The sequence below is a fragment of the Cannabis sativa genome, chromosome 8, assembly GCF_029168945.1.
Source record: "Cannabis sativa cultivar Pink pepper isolate KNU-18-1 chromosome 8, ASM2916894v1, whole genome shotgun sequence".
Lineage (NCBI taxonomy): Eukaryota > Viridiplantae > Streptophyta > Magnoliopsida > Rosales > Cannabaceae > Cannabis > Cannabis sativa.
This window is the reverse complement of record NC_083608.1, coordinates 21,573,424-21,592,506: the sequence shown is the minus strand read 5'-3', so window position 1 is coordinate 21,592,506 and position 19,083 is coordinate 21,573,424. Positions and strand designations below refer to the sequence as shown.

The following is a 19,083-nucleotide window of genomic DNA, read 5'->3' as shown; positions in this document are numbered from 1 at the left end:
CGTACCGATGTGATAGCATCAATCAGTACTTAAGCCAAATATACATTTATCGGTAACCAATATAATTCTATATATACTGCTACTGCTATTTCAATGTAATCTAACAGGCAATCATAAACATGCATACTAAACATGTATTTAGATACGCATATCATTATACTAGTCTTACCTCGATTCCAAATTCAGGTGTGTCCGTCAACTTGACTGGAACTACTACTCGACAGTTTACAGGCTCCTAAGTCACAATATTTGTAAAACTGATAAGTGGTACGCTAAATCATTTTTTGGGGACTTTAAACTCAAAACTAAATGTTTCCCCATTGATATCTAACAAGACAAAGTCCTAAGCATCGAGAAAACACGAGAAAAACCCTAAAACGGGGAACTTGCCCAAAAAACAGTAGGCTATTTTCTAAAAAATGGCAGGCCATTTTTCTGGGTTCTACACCAGGAAAAATTGTAGGCTATTTCTACAGAAACAACCTGCCATTTTTCACTGCAGAAAAATGAAAGACCTCCATAACAAACCAAAACTACCCCTAATATTCCAATAAGCTCCTGAACACCTAAACATGTTATAATGAATCATTTCCGAGCAATAAAACCCCAGAAAACACAGTAATACAAAAATCACCATGGTTGAACCAAGTTTGAGTTCTTGAACTCAAACTTGGTCAACACCACAAACAAACCTCAAATTCACATCCAACAAGCATTAAATATACTAAAGTTCTTCCAACCCCTACAACAACTACATCAAAAATTTGCATGTTGAACCTAAATTCCACCACTAAAACAAAGGAAAAGAGTTCTAGGTTTTTACCTTGGATCTTAGCTCCCAAAATCCCTTGAATTCCAACTGAAAGCTACTAAAATTGGAGAAGAAAAGTTCTGGTTTCTTAGTGATTCTCCTAGGGCCAATATATATATATATATATAGAGAGAGAGAGAGAGAGAGAAGAGGTGGATTATCTTATTTTTGTCATTTTCCAACTTAATTGATTTTCTAACTAAATAAATAATAAAACTTAATTTAAATGGAAAGCAAGCCAAAAGCGTGTTGATTGATACTGGCGCAACCCACAACTTCATTTCTAAATTCGAAGCCAAGAGGATGGGCCTAAAACTGGAGAAGGATACGGCTGCATGAAACCAGTCAATTCAAAGGCCATGGCCAAAATTGGAGTGGCCAAGAAAGTGAATGTCAAGATCGATGGATGGGAGGGGCAACTGGACCTCGTAGCAGTTTGCATGGATGACTTTGATGTGGTATTGGGGATGGAGTTTCTAGCTGACATGGGGGCCATTCCAATTCCAGCAACAGGGAATTTACTTATAATGGGTGAGAAACCTTCAATGGTTCCCACGAAAGTAAGACATCCCTTAAAAGTCAAGCTTCTATCGGCCTTGCAACTGAAGAGGGATTTGAAGAAGAAGAGGTCAACATTTGTCATCGCTTCTGCTTTGTATGATGCAAAAGTTGAGGAGTTCACTCCGCCTTAAATTGACCAGGTGTTAGATGAATACAAAAATGTGATGTCAGTTGAACTCCCAAAGAAGCTGCCTCCCGAGAGGAGAGTTGATCATCGAAATAAACTGGTACCAGTTGCAAAGCCCCCAAATAAAGCAGCACACCAGTTGTCTTCCCCAAAACTCGAGATTTAAAGAAAAAGTTAATGGGGATGTTAGAATTGGGGTTGATCAAGTCATCAAAGGCACTATTTGGTGCTTTTGTGTTGTTTCAGAAGAAGAAGGATGAGACCTTGAGACTATGCATAGACTGTAATGACCGCTCTAGTAATATGGATTAGAAAAAGGCAATTAGCACTAATTTTTATTATTTTATTATTATTTGTGAATTAAATTTAAATGTGGACCCCAATATTTAGAAATAAATATTAGAGTTATAATTTCTCAATTTCGGAGATTTTATTAAACTCTAGGGGTATTATCTAGCTTGTATGTGCAATATGTTATTTTTGTAATTTTTGTTTGGCGACAACGGAAAATGCGATGGATGGCTAGTTTGATCACATGGGTAAGTTTAGAACCTTATTTCATGGTGGGAAATATTTTAGAGAAAATATTTTATCGGGATTGAGCGGGGTTATGGAATTGACCATTTTACCCCTAGCTTTAGAATTAACTAAGTTATAACCTTAAGGGCTTTTTAGTCTTTTCCTAATTGGTGAGGGGTAGGTGGCTGCCCTTAGTGTTGACACCTATTTACTTTTGAATTTTAATTAAATGAAGGGGTTTTATTTTGAAAAGAGATTAAAAATTAAAGAAAATCAAAAACCAATCCTCTTTTCTCTCTCTTGGGGTTCGGCTCTCTCAAACCAGAAGGAAAACCCAAAGTTTCCATCATAATTTCTGGATTTCTATCCAAGGATTCAAGGGAAAATATTTAAGGTAACCCTAGCTCCCTTCTCTTTCAAGTTCATGAGGTTGTAAGTTGGTTTTTGAGGTGATTTTGGGTATTAGGGGCTGTTAGGGTTTAAGGTTTGCTTAGTTCGAATTTTAGGGTTTATTTAGCTTGATTCTAGTTCATGGTAGCTGGTTTAGAGATTGGTTGTTGGTTTTAAGCAATTCTAAGCTTTGAGTTCAAGCTTTAAGCTTTAATGGCAAGTTGTTATTTATTGTGTTTTTCTGTGAATTACCGGGCCGGGATTTATTGTGTATGCATTGTTTAGGAGCTCGGAAAGTTTGGTATCATTTGGTGGAAAATTGAGCAAAGAAGGAAGTGTTTTGGGATTACTGGTGCAAACCGGCAAGCCGGTTTGCCATGCCCCAAAAACTGGCTTGCCGGTTTTGGCAGGATTCCCGAACACTTCGTTTTCTCAATTTTTGTCCATTTCGGTACCTCGGTTGGGTGTTTCCCCATTTCCAGAGTTAGAATAACCCCTTTAGAGCATAGCAGAACCTAGGGTTTTGGTTTTGGGATTCCCGGGATTAGGGTTTTAATCATGTGACTTACCCGGTTTCAAAATGTGATTAGGGCATCCATCTAGCACAGAAATTCCGTTCAGGTCGGCTAGCACACTTGAATTCGGAAAACAGGTAAGAACTGTGTATAATGTATGATGTGATTATCTGAATGTATGTATGTGTTAATATGTATACATGCTTATTTATTGTGATTCATACACTACCAACACTTGTACGGTTGTGGTACGGAGTGCATTGGTAAGGTGTGTGATGTTTGGAAGTACATCATAGTGTTACCAACACTTGTACGGGAAGGTACGAGGTGTTTGTGGTACAACACTAGATAGTACTCAGGGTGCGGTCATACCTTACCTATACTAATACGAAAGTATAATGAGTGTATGTGGTACATGGTACATGGTCGTGTCCCAGTTAGAACGTTCATACTCATCTGTTAAGCTCTGTAAATAGGTGTATGGGCGCCTATTTACAGGTCGAAATTATATGATATGTTATATGCATTTCTTGCGAGTCCGTTGACTCACGGTTCTGCTTCCATGTGTAGGTAAAGGGAAGGCGAAAGCTGAACAGGAGTGAACCTGAGCTCGGGTGAGATTGTACATGTCAAGCAGCGCGACCTGGAGTGTTCGGTCTCGGGACATCTGGGAGTTGTATTTTGAAAGTCGCTGTGCGACCTGTAAATCTGTATATTTTGAAATGTATGCTTAAAAAGTAAAGTTTGTAAAGTTTTAAAAATCGGGATCCCGGCACTTGTAAATGTTTCATTAAATTATAAAGTTTAATGTTTAATGCAAAAGTTTTAATTTGACACGTTTTTCGAGAAATTTCTTTGATTAGCAAAGATTGCACAATTATTGAAAAAGCACTGTAGCGTGCCTTAGCATTAGGGCGTTACAATTTTGGTATCAGAGCCGCCAGGTTTGTCTACCGAAGCTTGCTATGACATGTACAATCTTCATCAGAGAAAGCTCGGTTCACGGTTCAGTAAGCCTGTACTTGTTTAGTATCTTAAATAAATGTGAATGTGAAAGCATGTTAGGAAGCATATTAGATTTAAATTAAATTTTTTTTTTAAGAAAAGAAAAGAAAGTGTGTTGCCTTTAAATTATTAAGAGCGGTGTTAATTTTGATCGCTGTCTAACCTGCCTGGCTTATGGATTCGCAGGCTAAGTCCTATTAAATGGACGCCCCGCGAAATACAAGAAGTCAGGGTGGCATGGTTGAGACCGGAGGCGGTCAGAGGAATCCCCAAAATCCTCGTGGTCGCGGCCGTGGCCGTGGCAGAGCTCAGGGTGGTCGCCCTGAAAATCCACCTCAAGCTCCTCCTGATTGGGAGCAAAGATTTGCGGAGATGCAAGATAGGATCCGCCAGCAAGATGAAGAGATCCAAAGGTTGAGGCAGCAGGGTCCTCCTGCCGTGCCTCCTCAAGAAGTTCAGGCCGTTGCAGTTCCTGCGGTGCCAGCAGAACAACCTATTGTTGGCAACCGTATGGAACCGTTGTACGAAAGATTTCGAAACGTGCACCTCCAAAGGTTTCTGGGAGGCCCTGATGTGATGAAGGCCGGGCAGTGGCTTTCGGTAATAGAGCGCATCCTCAATTTTATGGGAGTGGTTGGAAATGACCGGGTAACCTGTGCCACTTTCCAGTTTCAGGAAGACGCTCTCGTGTGGTGGGAGTTAATAACCCTCACTCGAGACGTCACGCTGATGACCTAGGAAGAATTCAAGGAGTTGTTTAACTCCAAGTATTACAATGAAGCAGTCCGCAGTGCAAAGCGGAAAGAGTTCACTGATCTGGTTCAGACTGAGGGAATGTCGGTTACTGAATATACGACGAAGTTTGACCGGTTGGCCAAGCTGGCAGCGGGAATTGTGCCAACCGACTTCAGTAAAAAGGAAAAATACTTGGCGGGTTTGAGTGCAAAAATTAGACATGATTTGGTTATTACTACTACTGAGGCAACCACTTATGCGGAGATGGTTGAAAAGGCTTTAAGAGCCGAGGGTGCGGTAAAGTTCCTTCAGGAGGCCCGGGTGACTCCGAGTGTTGGTGGAACCCCCACTATTCCTACTCCTGTTTATGGTAGGGATGGTGGTGACTCCACCACCGAGCAGAAAAGAAAAGTGGTTCCAGCTTCTGGTGGCTCGGGGCAAAGCAAGCGGTTCCGTGGGAACCAAGGCAGAGGGGGACGCCAGGGTTACTCTTATCCTGAGTGTCCAAGATGCAAGAAACATCATCCGGGAGAGTGTAACCGGAAGACATGCTTCCTGTGTGGCATGGTGGGGCATTTCAAGAAAGATTGCCCCCGAGCAAAGAAAGAGGAGCCGAAAGCCGAGGTGAAACCGGTTCTGCTCGTGTGTTTGCCATTACCCAAGCCGATGCCGCAGCGTCCTTCTGTTGTGACAGGTCAGCTTCCCGTCAACAACTTGTTATTTACAGTATTATTTGACTCGGGAGCTACACGTTCATATGTGGCTACAAGAGTGATTGATCTTTTGGGTAGGCCTTGTGAAATTTTAGAAAGAGGGTTCGGAACCCTAATGCCTAGCGGGGAATTGGTTATCTCTAATAGGCGCATTAGGTCTATGCCGATTAGGATCGAAGATAGGGAATTGAGTACTGATCTCATAGAATTGAAACTAACTGAGTTTGATATTATACTGGGAATGGATTTCCTATCCAAGTATTCGGCCAGTATAGATTGTAGGCGTAAAATGGTGACTTTTCAGCCGGAAGGTGAAGATCCATTTGTTTATGTTGGATCGGTTCAGGGGTCTCGGATCCCGGTTATTTCTGTGTTGAGAGCTAGGGATTTACTATGCAATGGTTGTGTAGGATTTCTAGCGGTAGTATTTGACTCCGGCAGACCTGAAACATTTGGGCCTGAGGTAGTTCGAATAGTGAAAGATTTTCTTGATGTGTTTCCCGAGGAGTTGCCGGGATTGCCACCACAACGAGAGATTGACTTTGTTATTGATTTGGCACCTGGAGTCGAACCCGTATCTAAAACTCCATACAGGATGGCTCCAGCAGAACTCAAGGAACTTAAGTTGCAACTTCAGGGGATGCTGGATATTGGGTTTATTCGACCCAGTGTATCGCCCTGGGGAGCTCCGGTTCTCTTTGTGAAAAAGAAAGATGGTTCCCTCAGAATGTGTATTGATTATCGGGAACTTAACAAGCTGACGATTAAGAATAAGTACCCGTTGCCCAGAATCGACGATCTATTCGATCAGCTTCAGGGAAAGACTGTGTTTTCAAAGATTGATTTACGGTCGGGTTATCATCAACTTAGAATTCGAGAGGAGGACATACCGAAGACTGCTTTTAGAACCAGATATGGGCACTATGAGTTTCTGGTAATGTCATTCGGATTGACTAATGCTCCTGCGGCCTTTATGGATCTTATGAATAGGGTATTCAAGGATTTCCTCGATAACTGCGTTATAGTGTTTATCGATGACATTCTTGTGTACTCTCAGTCAGAAGAGGAGCACGAGCATCATCTTCGAATGGTGTTACAGCGACTTAGGGATCACAAGCTGTATGCCAAGTTCAAAAAGTGTGAATTCTGGTTGTCCGAGGTATCCTTTCTGGGACATATTGTGGGGAAGAATGGAATTATGGTCGATCCAAACAAGGTGGAATCAGTGAAGAATTGGCCGAGGCCTAGGTCTGTGACGGAAATTCGAAGTTTTCTCGGGTTAGCAGGGTATTATCGACGTTTCGTCGAAGGATTTTCTAAACTTTCTATGCCCCTAACCGAATTGACTAAGAAAAATCAGAGATTTGTGTGGTCGGATAAGTGTGAATCAAGCTTTCAAGAGTTGAAGCAGCGTTTGATAACAGCTCCGGTGTTAGCTTTGCCATCAGATCAAGAGAAATTCGTTGTGTATTGTGATGCATCCAGACAGGGTCTGGGATGTGTTCTGATGCAAGCTGACAGAGTCATAGCCTATGCCTCTCGTCAACTGAAGGATTATGAGCAGCGTTACCCAACTCATGATTTAGAGCTCGCTGCGGTGGTTTTCGCTTTAAAGATATGGCGACATTATCTTTACGGTGAAAAGTGTGAAATTTATACTGATCATAAAAGTCTTAAATATTTTTTCACCCAAAAAGATCTGAATATGAGGCAGAGAAGGTGGTTGGAGTTGGTTAAGGACTACGATTGTGAAATACTGTATCACCCCGGGAAAGCCAATGTCGTGGCCGATGCTCTAAGCCGAAAAGGTCCCGGTCAAGTGTGTACTACGGTTATGATAGCTCCTCAACTAGCCTCGGAAATGGTTAGTGCAGGAATTGAGTTCGTGGTCGGGAAACTACATAATTTAACACTCCAATCTGATCTGTTGGAGAGAACCAGAAAGGCACAACTGGAAGATCCCGAGCTAATTAAAGTTCGAGATGAAGTGGTAGCTGGTCGGCCTAAAGGTTTTACAGTCTCGAGCAGTGGAATGTTGCTATATAAAGCTCGAGTTTGTGTTCCTAGTGTGGATGAGCTTAAGAAAGAAATACTGGATGAAGCTCACACCACGCCTTATTCATTGCATCCGGGAACCACCAAGATGTATCAGGATTTGAAACCCTACTTCTGGTGGTATGGGATGAAAAGAGATGTGGTGGACTACGTGTCCAAGTGTTTAACTTGCCAGCAGATTAAGGCTGAACATCAGAGGCCGGCAGGATTATTGCAACCTTTAGTCCTTCCAGAATGGAAGTGGGAAGACATCACAATGGACTTTGTAACTGGTTTGCCTAGAACTACAGGAATGTATGATTCTGTTTGGGTTGTCGTGGACAGATTCACAAAGTCAGCTCACTTCTTACCAGTGAAAGTTACATATTCAGTGGATCAATATGCTGAATTGTATGTGAAGGAGATAGTTCGTCTCCATGGAGCCCCTAAATCTATTGTATCAGACAGGGATCCAAAGTTCACATCGAAGTTTTGGGTGAGTCTCCAGAAGGCTATGGGTACCAAGTTAAAGTTTAGTACAGCCTTTCACCCTCAGACTGATGGTCAGTCAGAAAGAACTATCCAGATTTTAGAAGACCTATTGCGAGCCTGTGTCATGGACTTTGAGGGTTCATGGAGTAAGTACTTGCCTTTAATTGAATTCTCCTACAACAACAGCTACCAAAGTACAATAGGGATGGCTCCCTATGAGATGTTATATGGTAGAAAATGTCGTTCTCCTATTCATTGGGACGAGACAGGAGAAAGGAAGTACCTGGGTCCAGAATTAGTACAGAAAACCAATGAAGCTATTGATAAGATCAAGGCTCGGATGCTTGCTTCTCAAAGCAGGCAGAAAAGTTATGCTGATCCGAAGCGCAGAGATGTTACATTTCAGGCAGGGGAACATGTTTTCCTGCGGGTTTCACCAATGAAGGGTATTAGACGCTTCGGGAAGAAGGGTAAATTAAGCCCTAGGTTCATTGGGCCATTTCAGATACTTGAGAAGGTCGGGCAGGTAGCGTATCGGCTAGCCTTACCACCAGCATTGTCAGCTGTTCATGACGTATTTCACATTTCTATGTTAAGGAAATACGTGTCAGACCCGACTCATGTCTTGAGTTATGAAGCCCTTGAACTTCAACCAGATTTATCCTATGAAGAGCAACCTGTTCAGATTTTGGATAGAAAAGAAAAAGTTCTTCGGAACAAGACTATTGCACTGGTTAAGGTGCTCTGGAGGAATAGTAAGGTGGAAGAAGCCACCTGGGAGTTGGAGTCAGATATGAGGACTCAACATCCAGAGCTATTCAGGTTAGATTTCGGGGACGAAATCCTATTAACGGGGGGATAATTGTAATGACCGCTCTAGTAATATGGATTAGAAAAAGGCAATTAGCACTAATTTTTATTATTTTATTATTATTTGTGAATTAAATTTAAATGTGGACCCCAATATTTAGAAATAAATATTAGAGTTATAATTTCTCAATTTCGGAGATTTTATTAAACTCTAGGGGTATTATCTAGCTTGTATGTGCAATATGTTATTTTTGTAATTTTTGTTTGGCGACAACGGAAAATGCGATGGATGGCTAGTTTGATCACATGGGTAAGTTTAGAACCTTATTTCATGGTGGGAAATATTTTAGAGAAAATATTTTATCGGGATTGAGCGGGGTTATGGAATTGACCATTTTACCCCTAGCTTTAGAATTAACTAAGTTATAACCTTAAGGGCTTTTTAGTCTTTTCCTAATTGGTGAGGGGTAGGTGGCTGCCCTTAGTGTTGACACCTATTTACTTTTGAATTTTAATTAAATGAAGGGGTTTTATTTTGAAAAGAGATTAAAAATTAAAGAAAATCAAAAACCAATCCTCTTTTCTCTCTCTTGGGGTTCGGCTCTCTCAAACCAGAAGGAAAACCCAAAGTTTCCATCATAATTTCTGGATTTCTATCCAAGGATTCAAGGGAAAATATTTAAGGTAACCCTAGCTCCCTTCTCTTTCAAGTTCATGAGGTTGTAAGTTGGTTTTTGAGGTGATTTTGGGTATTAGGGGCTGTTAGGGTTTAAGGTTTGCTTAGTTCGAATTTTAGGGTTTATTTAGCTTGATTCTAGTTCATGGTAGCTGGTTTAGAGATTGGTTGTTGGTTTTAAGCAATTCTAAGCTTTGAGTTCAAGCTTTAAGCTTTAATGGCAAGTTGTTATTTATTGTGTTTTTCTGTGAATTACTGGCTGGGATTTATTGTGTATGCATTGTTTAGGAGCTCTGGAAAGTTTGGTATCATTTGGTGGAAAATTGAGCAAAGAAGGAAGTGATTTGGGATTACTGGTGCAAACCGGCAAACCGGTTTGCCATGCCCCAAAAACCGGTTTGCCGGTTTTGGCAGGATTCCCGAACACTTCGTTTTCTCAATTTTTGTCCATTTCGGTACCTCGGTTGGGTGTTTCCCCATTTCCAGAGTTAGAATAACCCCTTTAGAGCATAGCAGAACCTAGGGTTTTGGTTTTGGGATTCCCGGGATTAGGGTTTTAATCATGTGACTTACCCGGTTTCAAAATGTGATTAGGGCATCCATCTAGCACAGAAATTCCGTTCAGGTCGGCTAGCACACTTGAATTCGGAAAACAGGTAAGAACTGTGTATAATGTATGATGTGATTATCTGAATGTATGTATGTGTTAATATGTATACATGCTTATTTATTGTGATTCATACACTACCAACACTTGTACGGTTGTGGTACGGAGTGCATTGGTAAGGTGTGTGATGTTTGGAAGTACATCATAGTGTTACCAACACTTGTACGGGAAGGTACGAGGTGTTTGTGGTACAACACTAGATAGTACTCAGGGTGCGGTCATACCTTACCTATACTAATACGAAAGTATAATGAGTGTATGTGGTACATGGTACATGGTCGTGTCCCAGTTAGAACGTTCATACTCATCTGTTAAGCTCTGTAAATAGGTGTATGGGCGCCTATTTACAGGTCGGAAATTATATGATATGTTATATGCATTTCTTACTGAGTCTGTTGACTCACAGTTTCTGCTTCCATGTGTAGGTAAAGGGAAGGCGAAAGCTGAACAGGAGTGAACCTGAGCTCGGGTGAGATTGTACATGTCAAGCAGCGCGACCTGGAGTGTTCGGTCTCGGGACATCTGGGAGTTGTATTTTGAAAGTCGCTGTGCGACCTGTAAATCTGTATATTTTGAAATGTATGCTTAAAAAGTAAAGTTTGTAAAGTTTTAAAAATCGGGATCCCGGCACTTGTAAATGTTTCATTAAATTATAAAGTTTAATGTTTAATGCAAAAGTTTTAATTTGACACGTTTTTCGAGAAATTTCTTTGATTAGCAAAGATTGCACAATTATTGAAAAAGCACTGTAGCGTGCCTTAGCATTAGGGCGTTACATAGACTATCGCGCCCTCAACAAAGTGACTGTGCGTAACAGATACCCCATTCCTTTGATCGTTTATTTGTTTGACCAGCTAAGTGGGGCAATATACTTCACAAAGTTGGATTTGAGATCAAGCTGCTATCAAGTTCAGATTGTAGAAGGGGATGAACCAAAGATAACTTGTGTTTCTCGGCATAGGGCATTTGAGTTTTGTGTCATGCTGTTTAGGTTGACAAATGCGCCAGCTACATTCTGTACACTCATGAATGAAGTCTTTCATGAATACTTAGATATGTTTGTGGTAGTGTACTTGGATTATATTGTGGTCTACAATGCCACTTTAGAAGAGCATCAAGAACACTTGGCAGCGGTGTTCCAGAAGTTGAGGAAAAAAGAATTGTATGTGAAGCAAGAGAAGTGTAGATTGCTCAAGAAAGTATTAAGTTCCTGGGCCATGTTGTGGAACGTGGGAGGATCCACATGGATTTGGAGAAGGTTCAGGCGATCCAAGAGTGGATGACCCCAACTAATGTGAAATAATTATGCTCTTTTCTTAGTTTAGCCGATTACTACAAATGATTTGTGGAGGGCTATTCAAGAAGAGTGGCACCCTTGACAAAGTTTTTGAAGAAGGGTGTTGTATGGGCATGGTCTGATAAGTGCAAAGAAGCATTTCGAAGTTTGAAATAAGTCATGATTGAAGATCCTGCATTAGCCCTACCAAATGTATGCAAGCCCTTCGAAGTACAGACGGACGCATCATATTATGCTTTGGGAGGGGTGCTCATACAAGAGGGAAACCCCGTGGCATTTGAGATCCATAAACTTTCCAAAGCAGAAAGGCGGTATACAACACAGGAGAAAGAGCTCCTAGCGGTTATTCATTGTTTACGGACGTGAAGGCATTACTTGTTGGGGTCGAAGTTTGTGGTGAAGAAGGATAATACTAGTGTTAGTCATTTTCTCACGCAGCCAAAACTAACCCCCAAGCAAGCCTGATGGCAAGAATTCTTGGCAGAATTTGACTTATACTTTGAGCACAAGGCAGGACGTCTGAATCAGATAGTTGATGCCTTTAGCCGTAAAGCAGAGTTGGCAACTCTAAAGGTGTTAGTGAGTATGTCAACTAGCCGGGTGGGTACACTAATAAAGGAACACATCAAGGAGAACCTGGAGAAGGACCCGGTCACAAAGAACATCATGGGTCTTGCAAGAAAAGGTAAGACAACTCAGTTTTGAGTGGAGGATGATCTCTTATGGGCCAAGGGTGGCCGTTTGTTTGTTCCAAAGACAAGTAATATAAGGAGGACACTGATGAGTGAGTGTCACGACACGTTATGGGCAGGTCATCAGGGGTGGCATAAAACACATACCCTTTTAAAGCATGGATACTATTGGCCACAAATGCAGGAAGATGTAGTGGACTACATAAGGACCTATCTCGTTTGCCAGTAGAACAAGGTGGAGAGACACAAGACGCTAGGGTTGTTAGAGCCTTTATTGGTCCCAAGCAGGCCATGGGAGAGTGTCTCGCTTGATTTCATTACTAGTATGTTAAAGATAGGAAACTTGAATGCGATCTTGGTGATTGTGGACAGATATTCAAAGTATGCAACCTTCATCCCAATGTTGAAGCAGTGTCCAACAGAAGAGACGGTTCAACTTTTCTTTAAACATATAGTAAAGTACTGAGGAGTACCTTGAATATGTGAGTGAATGAGACCAAAGATTCACTTGGACCTTTTGGTCTGAACTATTCAAGCTTCTTGAGTCACAAATGAACATCTCCTCTAGCTACCATCCACAAACAGATGGGCAGGCAGAAATATTCAACGGGATGTTGGAGGAGTATTTGCGGCACTTTATCAATGACAACTAGAAGAATTGGGTGTAACTACTAGATGTAGCTCAATTTTATTTCAACTCTCAGAAGATTTCTACATCAAACAAGAGCCTTTTTGAAGTTGTGAATAGACATCAACCATTGTTACCCCACACAGTAGATGAGTACCACGGACGGAATCCACGAGCCTTCAATTTTACAAAAGTCCGGAAGACGAATACAGAGATTGCCCAAGCATACGTAGAGAAAGCCTCACGAAGAATGAAGAAGTGGGCAGATCAAAAATGAAAATCAATGGAGTTTAAAGCAGGTGACTTAATGTTGATCAAATTACAGCCAGAACAACTGAGATTTTGAGGAGACAAGGACATCAGACTCGTGCAAAAATATGAGTGCCCTATTCCAGCCATCTCCAAAGTTGGCCTAGACTCTTACAAAGTCGAACAACCTTCTTGGATGAAAAGACACTCGGTCCTTCACGTCAGCAACCTCAAGCCGTATGATGAAGATCTAGAAGATCCAGCTCACAACAAGTCTACAGGGATAACATCAGCATTCAATGATGCAATAACAAAGAACCAGGAGAAATCCTTGTCGAAAGAATTGTTTGTGTGAAGAGAAAGAAGAGAAAATAGTAACTAGTTAAATGGAAGGGCCTCGTTGATGACGAGATCAGCTGGGAGAAGGCGCATGACTTGCAGCAGTTTTTGTAGAAGACTAAAGACCATGCAGCAGGTTCGTCGAGGATGCCAAATAATTAAGTTGTGGAGAATATGGCGTTCTGCCCCATAGCACACCCACAAGGGGCCATTTTGTAAGATGAGCATGCCTTGGTGCTTGATCATTAGTCAAGTCTTGGACCAAGCACCTCATTGGGATGGGGAGACTTTTGTGATTAGCTTTTCTTTTGTAATTCCATTCACATATGTATGAAGAGCTAAAATCATATATGTTCTTGAAAATCCCTTGAAACCTCATTATGCTTTTTAGGGGGGGTGACCTGGTGACTTATGATGTACCTTGTCACCAGCATGATAGGGGCCCAGTTGTGTACTCTCTTGCCCTATCAAGGCCATATAATAATAAAACAATATTTCATCAATGCTTCTTGTGCATGCTTTTATGTTGGCTACGTAATGATTGTTTGTTGCTTTTGTTGGGCCATTGTGTGTCATTTGTCTATATATTTACTTTTGGATTGTGTGAGGTTGGTTCTTAAGAACGACTTATATTTTCTTGCTCATGCTTCTTGTTTGCACGAGACATGTATCGTGCCTAACCCTTGAGCTTGTGCCTATAGGTGCATTTAGGTTGACTTGCTAGCTTGATATGCCAGCAAGTACTGCCGCATGCACGTTTCACCTACTTAGGAGTGTCCAAATAGTCGATATGTGACACTCGAGAAGAAGTGATTGAGAAGGATACAATGGTCTTCCAAAGTTGTTTAATAATATTGTGATAGCATATTGAAGACTAACTCAACTAATGATTTCATTTTATTTTATGTATTCTTGCTTTTCTACACTTGGGAGAAAGTAAAGATCATACAACTTCTATCATCACTAGCTAAATTAGTCCATTGTACCAAAGATAAGAATTCTAGAGAAGTATATCACAACTAAATTAGTTCAATGAGACATTTTCACAAACAACTTATAGTTTATTTACATAAGGAAAAACAACCAATTAATACAAAAGTATCCATATATGTTCATATAAAAAAAAGAGTAATTTACGGTATAAATACTTAAGTTTAATTTTTGGTTATAAATAAATATCTAAGTTTAATTTTTGGCGGTAGTAATACTTAAGTTATATTTTTTTGAAACTCTATAGGTACCCGACCGTTAAATATTTAGTCATTATCTACATGTCATTTTTTTTATTGGTATAATTAAACTATTTTTTTAAAAAATAAAAAATTTAATAATTTGGACCAATCAGGGATTGTCACGTGGCAATTTACTTAACACTTAACAGTCAGGTACCTACAAAAGCTCTAGAATTATAATTTAGGTATTATTACTGCAAAAAATTAAACTTATGTATATTTATAACTGAAAATTAAATTTAAATATTTATGCCGTAAATTACTCTAAAAGAAAAAATAAATACGAAACGGAAGCATAGCATGATTACTGAATTAAGCAGAACAAAGATGATAGGTTGCAAATTCTAATAGCAATATCTTAAATGCAAAATGATTTGAATATAATTATAGACCAAAGTTTATGAAATAACAAATTTAAATTATTTACAAGTTCTTCATGTATTAAATTTAGGAAAATTATTTTATATACTATTTTTTTTTTTTTTTTAAATTTATGGTTGGATTTTTAAGGTGGTTTCTTTAGTGGTTTCTATATATGTTGCTATATTATTTTTAGTTGCGATTTAGGTTACTCTGTTAGTTACAATATGAATTTCTATGTAGAATTCCGTAAAAATAATAAAAAAAAAAACTATTTTAAAGTGTAAAAATGAAAAAAAAAAAAAAACCCTTAAATTTATTTAATTACTTTAGGAAAAATGAAAACTCTAACTTTTCTTCCACTAAAAATAATAAATGGTGTGTTCTCTATATTTTTGCACAAAGTTTATCAAAAAGAAAAAAAAAAAAGAAGAGAAGAAATGTTGTTTCCCATTTGAGAGAGAATACAAGGAAACAAAGACTTCCCTTAATTAAAAAAAAAATTAAGGAAATAAATAAAATAATACAACACAGATAAATAACAGTGTCAATTAGACAAATATTATAGGACATGTTAGTTGTTTAGGTGGTAATTTTAATTGGAGCAGTGATGCAAATATAAAATATAGTTTACTTTGTCAAAATTTAACTTCAATAGTGTCCCAAATTATTATACAAATATCTCACATAATCAAAAGTGATTTAAATTTGGATCACAATATAGCATGATACAAAATTTATGTTACATGCTATGCTTTTATATTTAATATTAAAGCATTGCTATTAGGCACTAGTGGTGTCTAACACCCTCTCTACATGTCGCGTTGCGATTGGCTAGCGATACTCTCTAAAAGCTATTATATTAAATTATATGAGACTCAATACTTAGTTTGACCAATAGCGATATTGACACATATCATTTCTCTTACTAGTTAATATGTTAATTTGCATTAAATGATTTTATTATTTTATTATAAAATTTTATATTTATCTATGTATTATTATTATTATTATTATTATTATTATTATTATTATTATTATTATATATTTTTAATAAAATATTAGATCTAGATGAGCATTAAATGATTTATTAAATTTTGCATTAAGATTTATAATTACATATTAGAGCATAATAATAAAAGTTGATGTAAAAATAGTAATATTAGGCACCATTGGTGCTCAATAGCAATGCTCACAAAGAAAAATGCTAAAAGGCACCAGTGGTGCCAAGCACCCTCTTACGTGTCAATATCGTTATTTGTCTAATTTAGTATCGGGTCCCATATAGTTTAATATAATAGCTTTTAGGGAGTATCGCTAGCCAATCGCAAGCTGACACGTCTTAAGAGTGTTAGGCACCACTGGTGCCCAATAGCAATGCTCACAAAGAAAAATGTTAAAAGGCACCAGTGGTGCCAAGCACACTCCTATGTGTCAATATCGTTATTGGTCTAATTTAGTATCGAGTCCCATATAGTTTAATATAATAGCTTTTAGGGAGTATCGCTAGCTAATCGCAAGCTGACACGTCTTAAGGGTGCTAGGCACCACTGGTGCCCAATAGCAATGCTCTATCACAAAACTATATTTCATGTCAAACATAGATTAATTTTTACATCTCTTTAATGGTCTTACATTTTAAAAAAGTGTATTAAATTTAATACATATTAAATTTTAGCATAAGATATAATTAAATTAAACAGGTTACTTTTTTGTTTAAGAGAATTATTAATTAAAGCACGATTATCATTATCTTTTATAAAATTTGACCAACAAAGGCTTACAACTCTTATCATTATTTATTTTTAACTTCCGTTAACTTTTTTACAGTCGAGTCTAACTTCACCATTGCTTCCCGTCAAGGGACTAATGTTCCCCATATTAATCATTGACTGAGCAAAGCTCACAAAGAAGGCAGTCTGGTTGCTGATGAAGTTGTTGACAATGGAGACTGTGGAGGCTCCCGATGTCGAAAAAAGCTCCTGGTCCGACTGAAGAAGCCCCCTGTTATTCTGCAAATTGTTGAAGTAGTTGTTGTCGAAGTTATCGGCACTGCTTGGATCGAGGTCCGTCAGAGTGGTTCCGCTGCCGTTTTGGGGACATGTTTGCTGCAGAGTAGCCAAGTAGGTTGAGTTCAATGATGGGTCTGGATTCCCTGTTCCGTTGAAGTTGTATAGACGGTTCACGAAGGTTCGGCATTGAGCTCGTCCGAACGTGTGTGCGCCTGTCAGGTATTCGATAGAATGCGTCAATGAATAAAACTTTGAATTGGACAATAGAAAAAAAAAAAGATTAATTTAATCGTGGGTTTCTTGTTTCGTAAGAGATTAACTGTAAAAGTATTGAGCCATATATAAGAATATGGGCTACTCCACTCATCACCAATTGGTTTTGAGATAGAACCATGATTCTCATCATGGTATCAGAGCCATATCCCTAGCGGGATTTCGATCCACACCTAGATAGTTAAATTTAAGATTGGTGAACAAAAATAGCCACCATCTAGAGAGGATATTGAAGAACATTATCTCATAGATTAAATGTAAAAGTATTGAGTCATATAGGAAAATGGGCTTAGATTATAAGCCATGTGAGATGAATCTAGCAATGTTGTATTCACCAGATAGTGCCACAAGATCATTGGTATTTAGGCCAACCGCAGAGAATTTGGAAGTGATGTTTGTTAAGCCTTCCGTAGGAGTTGGAATGGAAGTGTTGGCTCCGCCCTGGTTTGCGGTTAAGCTGTCTCTTCTTCCTAATTGTACGTTCCAAGATGGGCCTCCTGACTACAAACACATAATAGTTAACACTAAATTATTTTATATATATGCAAATTTATGTCCTAAACTTTGAGTATTCAATAAAAGTTAATTTATGTCTCTTCAAGGGGTTTTGTATGCTGCTGATTGTTTTTACTTACCAAAGATACAGAAGCTTCGGCGGCGAGGGCGAGAATGTCAGCACAAGAAACAATACCGGAGCACGAATTCTCCACGGCAGTCTTGATGTTGTCAACAACGTCAAAACCCCTTGTGGAGTTGGCATTAGGGCCGGCATCTTTTTCGCTCTGTATGCTGCCACTGTTGTCCAACAGTAATGAAGCATCACATCCCTAACATAATTAATCAACAGAATTAGAACTCGGTGATCAACAACAAAACTTGACACTAAATCTAGATCTGGACATGTCAAAGAGTAAAAATAACTATATGACTTTACATTGACAAAGCAGTCATGAAAATGAAGACGAATGAGGCTGGCGCCAATCCTCGAGTCAGAATTCAAAGCTTGCTGAACTGCATTTCTTACTATGGTTGACACGTTGGGGCATGTAGAAGAGTAAAATGTAGTGTTTAGTTGAGCATTAGATTCATATAGAGTCGTTGCTACAATACTAAATACCAATAGTATGGAATAGTAATTTGAAACAGAAGAAGAAGAAGAGAAGGAAAACATTATGGTTTTGGTTTAATTATTGTTGGCTACCTTAGCTTTCTATTATCTTAATTATGTGTCTATTGGCTATCACCTCCAGTCATTATATAAGAAAATATCACGTCATTCTCCCTAATCGAGAGATAACCAAGTCTTTTGCTTTAGGCATTTACAAATTATTAGTATAATATATCATATCACAATAAGCAAAGTGTAAAAGAGATTCTACACGAAGATTCTTCCTTCCCTTATTTTTCACGCGGTTGTGGAAAAATGGCATTTTGTTATTAGGATTAGGTTTACAACTTTGCAAGTTTTCGAGAAAAAGTCAATATAAAACACTGGTCAAATTATTATATGTATATATTTTTGGCAAAAAAATATATTATATCTTGAATTAGAAGAAAGTTTCCATTTGGTACATGTTTGGAAACAATAATTTGTCGGTTCAGGCATATATATTGTCCAGGCATATATACTTAGTATATTTTAAGCTCATACTATAATATTGTTATCATGCTATGGTGAGAAGTAATTTTCAATTCTTCGTCTATTTAATATAGTATGCAGTCACTTGATGTAAGATAGAACGAAGCTTCAAATAAACCTAACACATTCTTTTTCCAGAGACAAACAAACCGTAGCTATCATATCCTCTTAATAATAAGTTGTATATTATTGTATCATATAAATCATAAACTTTAATAAATTAGGTGTGTATATTTTGCATCAATTACGGTTGATTGAATTACGCTTAACACTGTGCTTGATTGGTTGTAATTAGAATATATTCATT

General features: G+C 38.6%; 1 protein-coding gene and 1 long non-coding RNA gene across 2 annotated transcripts; one reads left to right on the top strand and one right to left on the bottom strand.

Moving 5' to 3' along the window:
• Positions 1 to 16,432: 16,432 nt before the first annotated feature.
• LOC115701306 (peroxidase A2) lies at positions 16,433 to 18,308 on the bottom strand. The gene is made up of 4 exons (XM_030629061.2): positions 18,072 to 18,308; positions 17,773 to 17,964; positions 17,473 to 17,638; positions 16,433 to 17,076 (listed from the first exon to the last, which is right to left on the bottom strand). The coding sequence occupies exons 1-4, from the start codon at positions 18,306 to 18,308 to the stop codon at positions 16,658 to 16,660; spliced, it is 1,014 nt and encodes a 337-aa protein (XP_030484921.2). The 3' UTR covers positions 16,433 to 16,657.
• On the top strand, positions 16,943 to 18,423 carry LOC133030199 (uncharacterized). Its single transcript, XR_009684068.1, has 2 exons — positions 16,943 to 17,083; positions 17,778 to 18,423. It is a non-coding gene; the product is annotated as an uncharacterized LOC133030199 (long non-coding RNA).
• Positions 18,424 to 19,083: the final 660 nt, after the last annotated feature.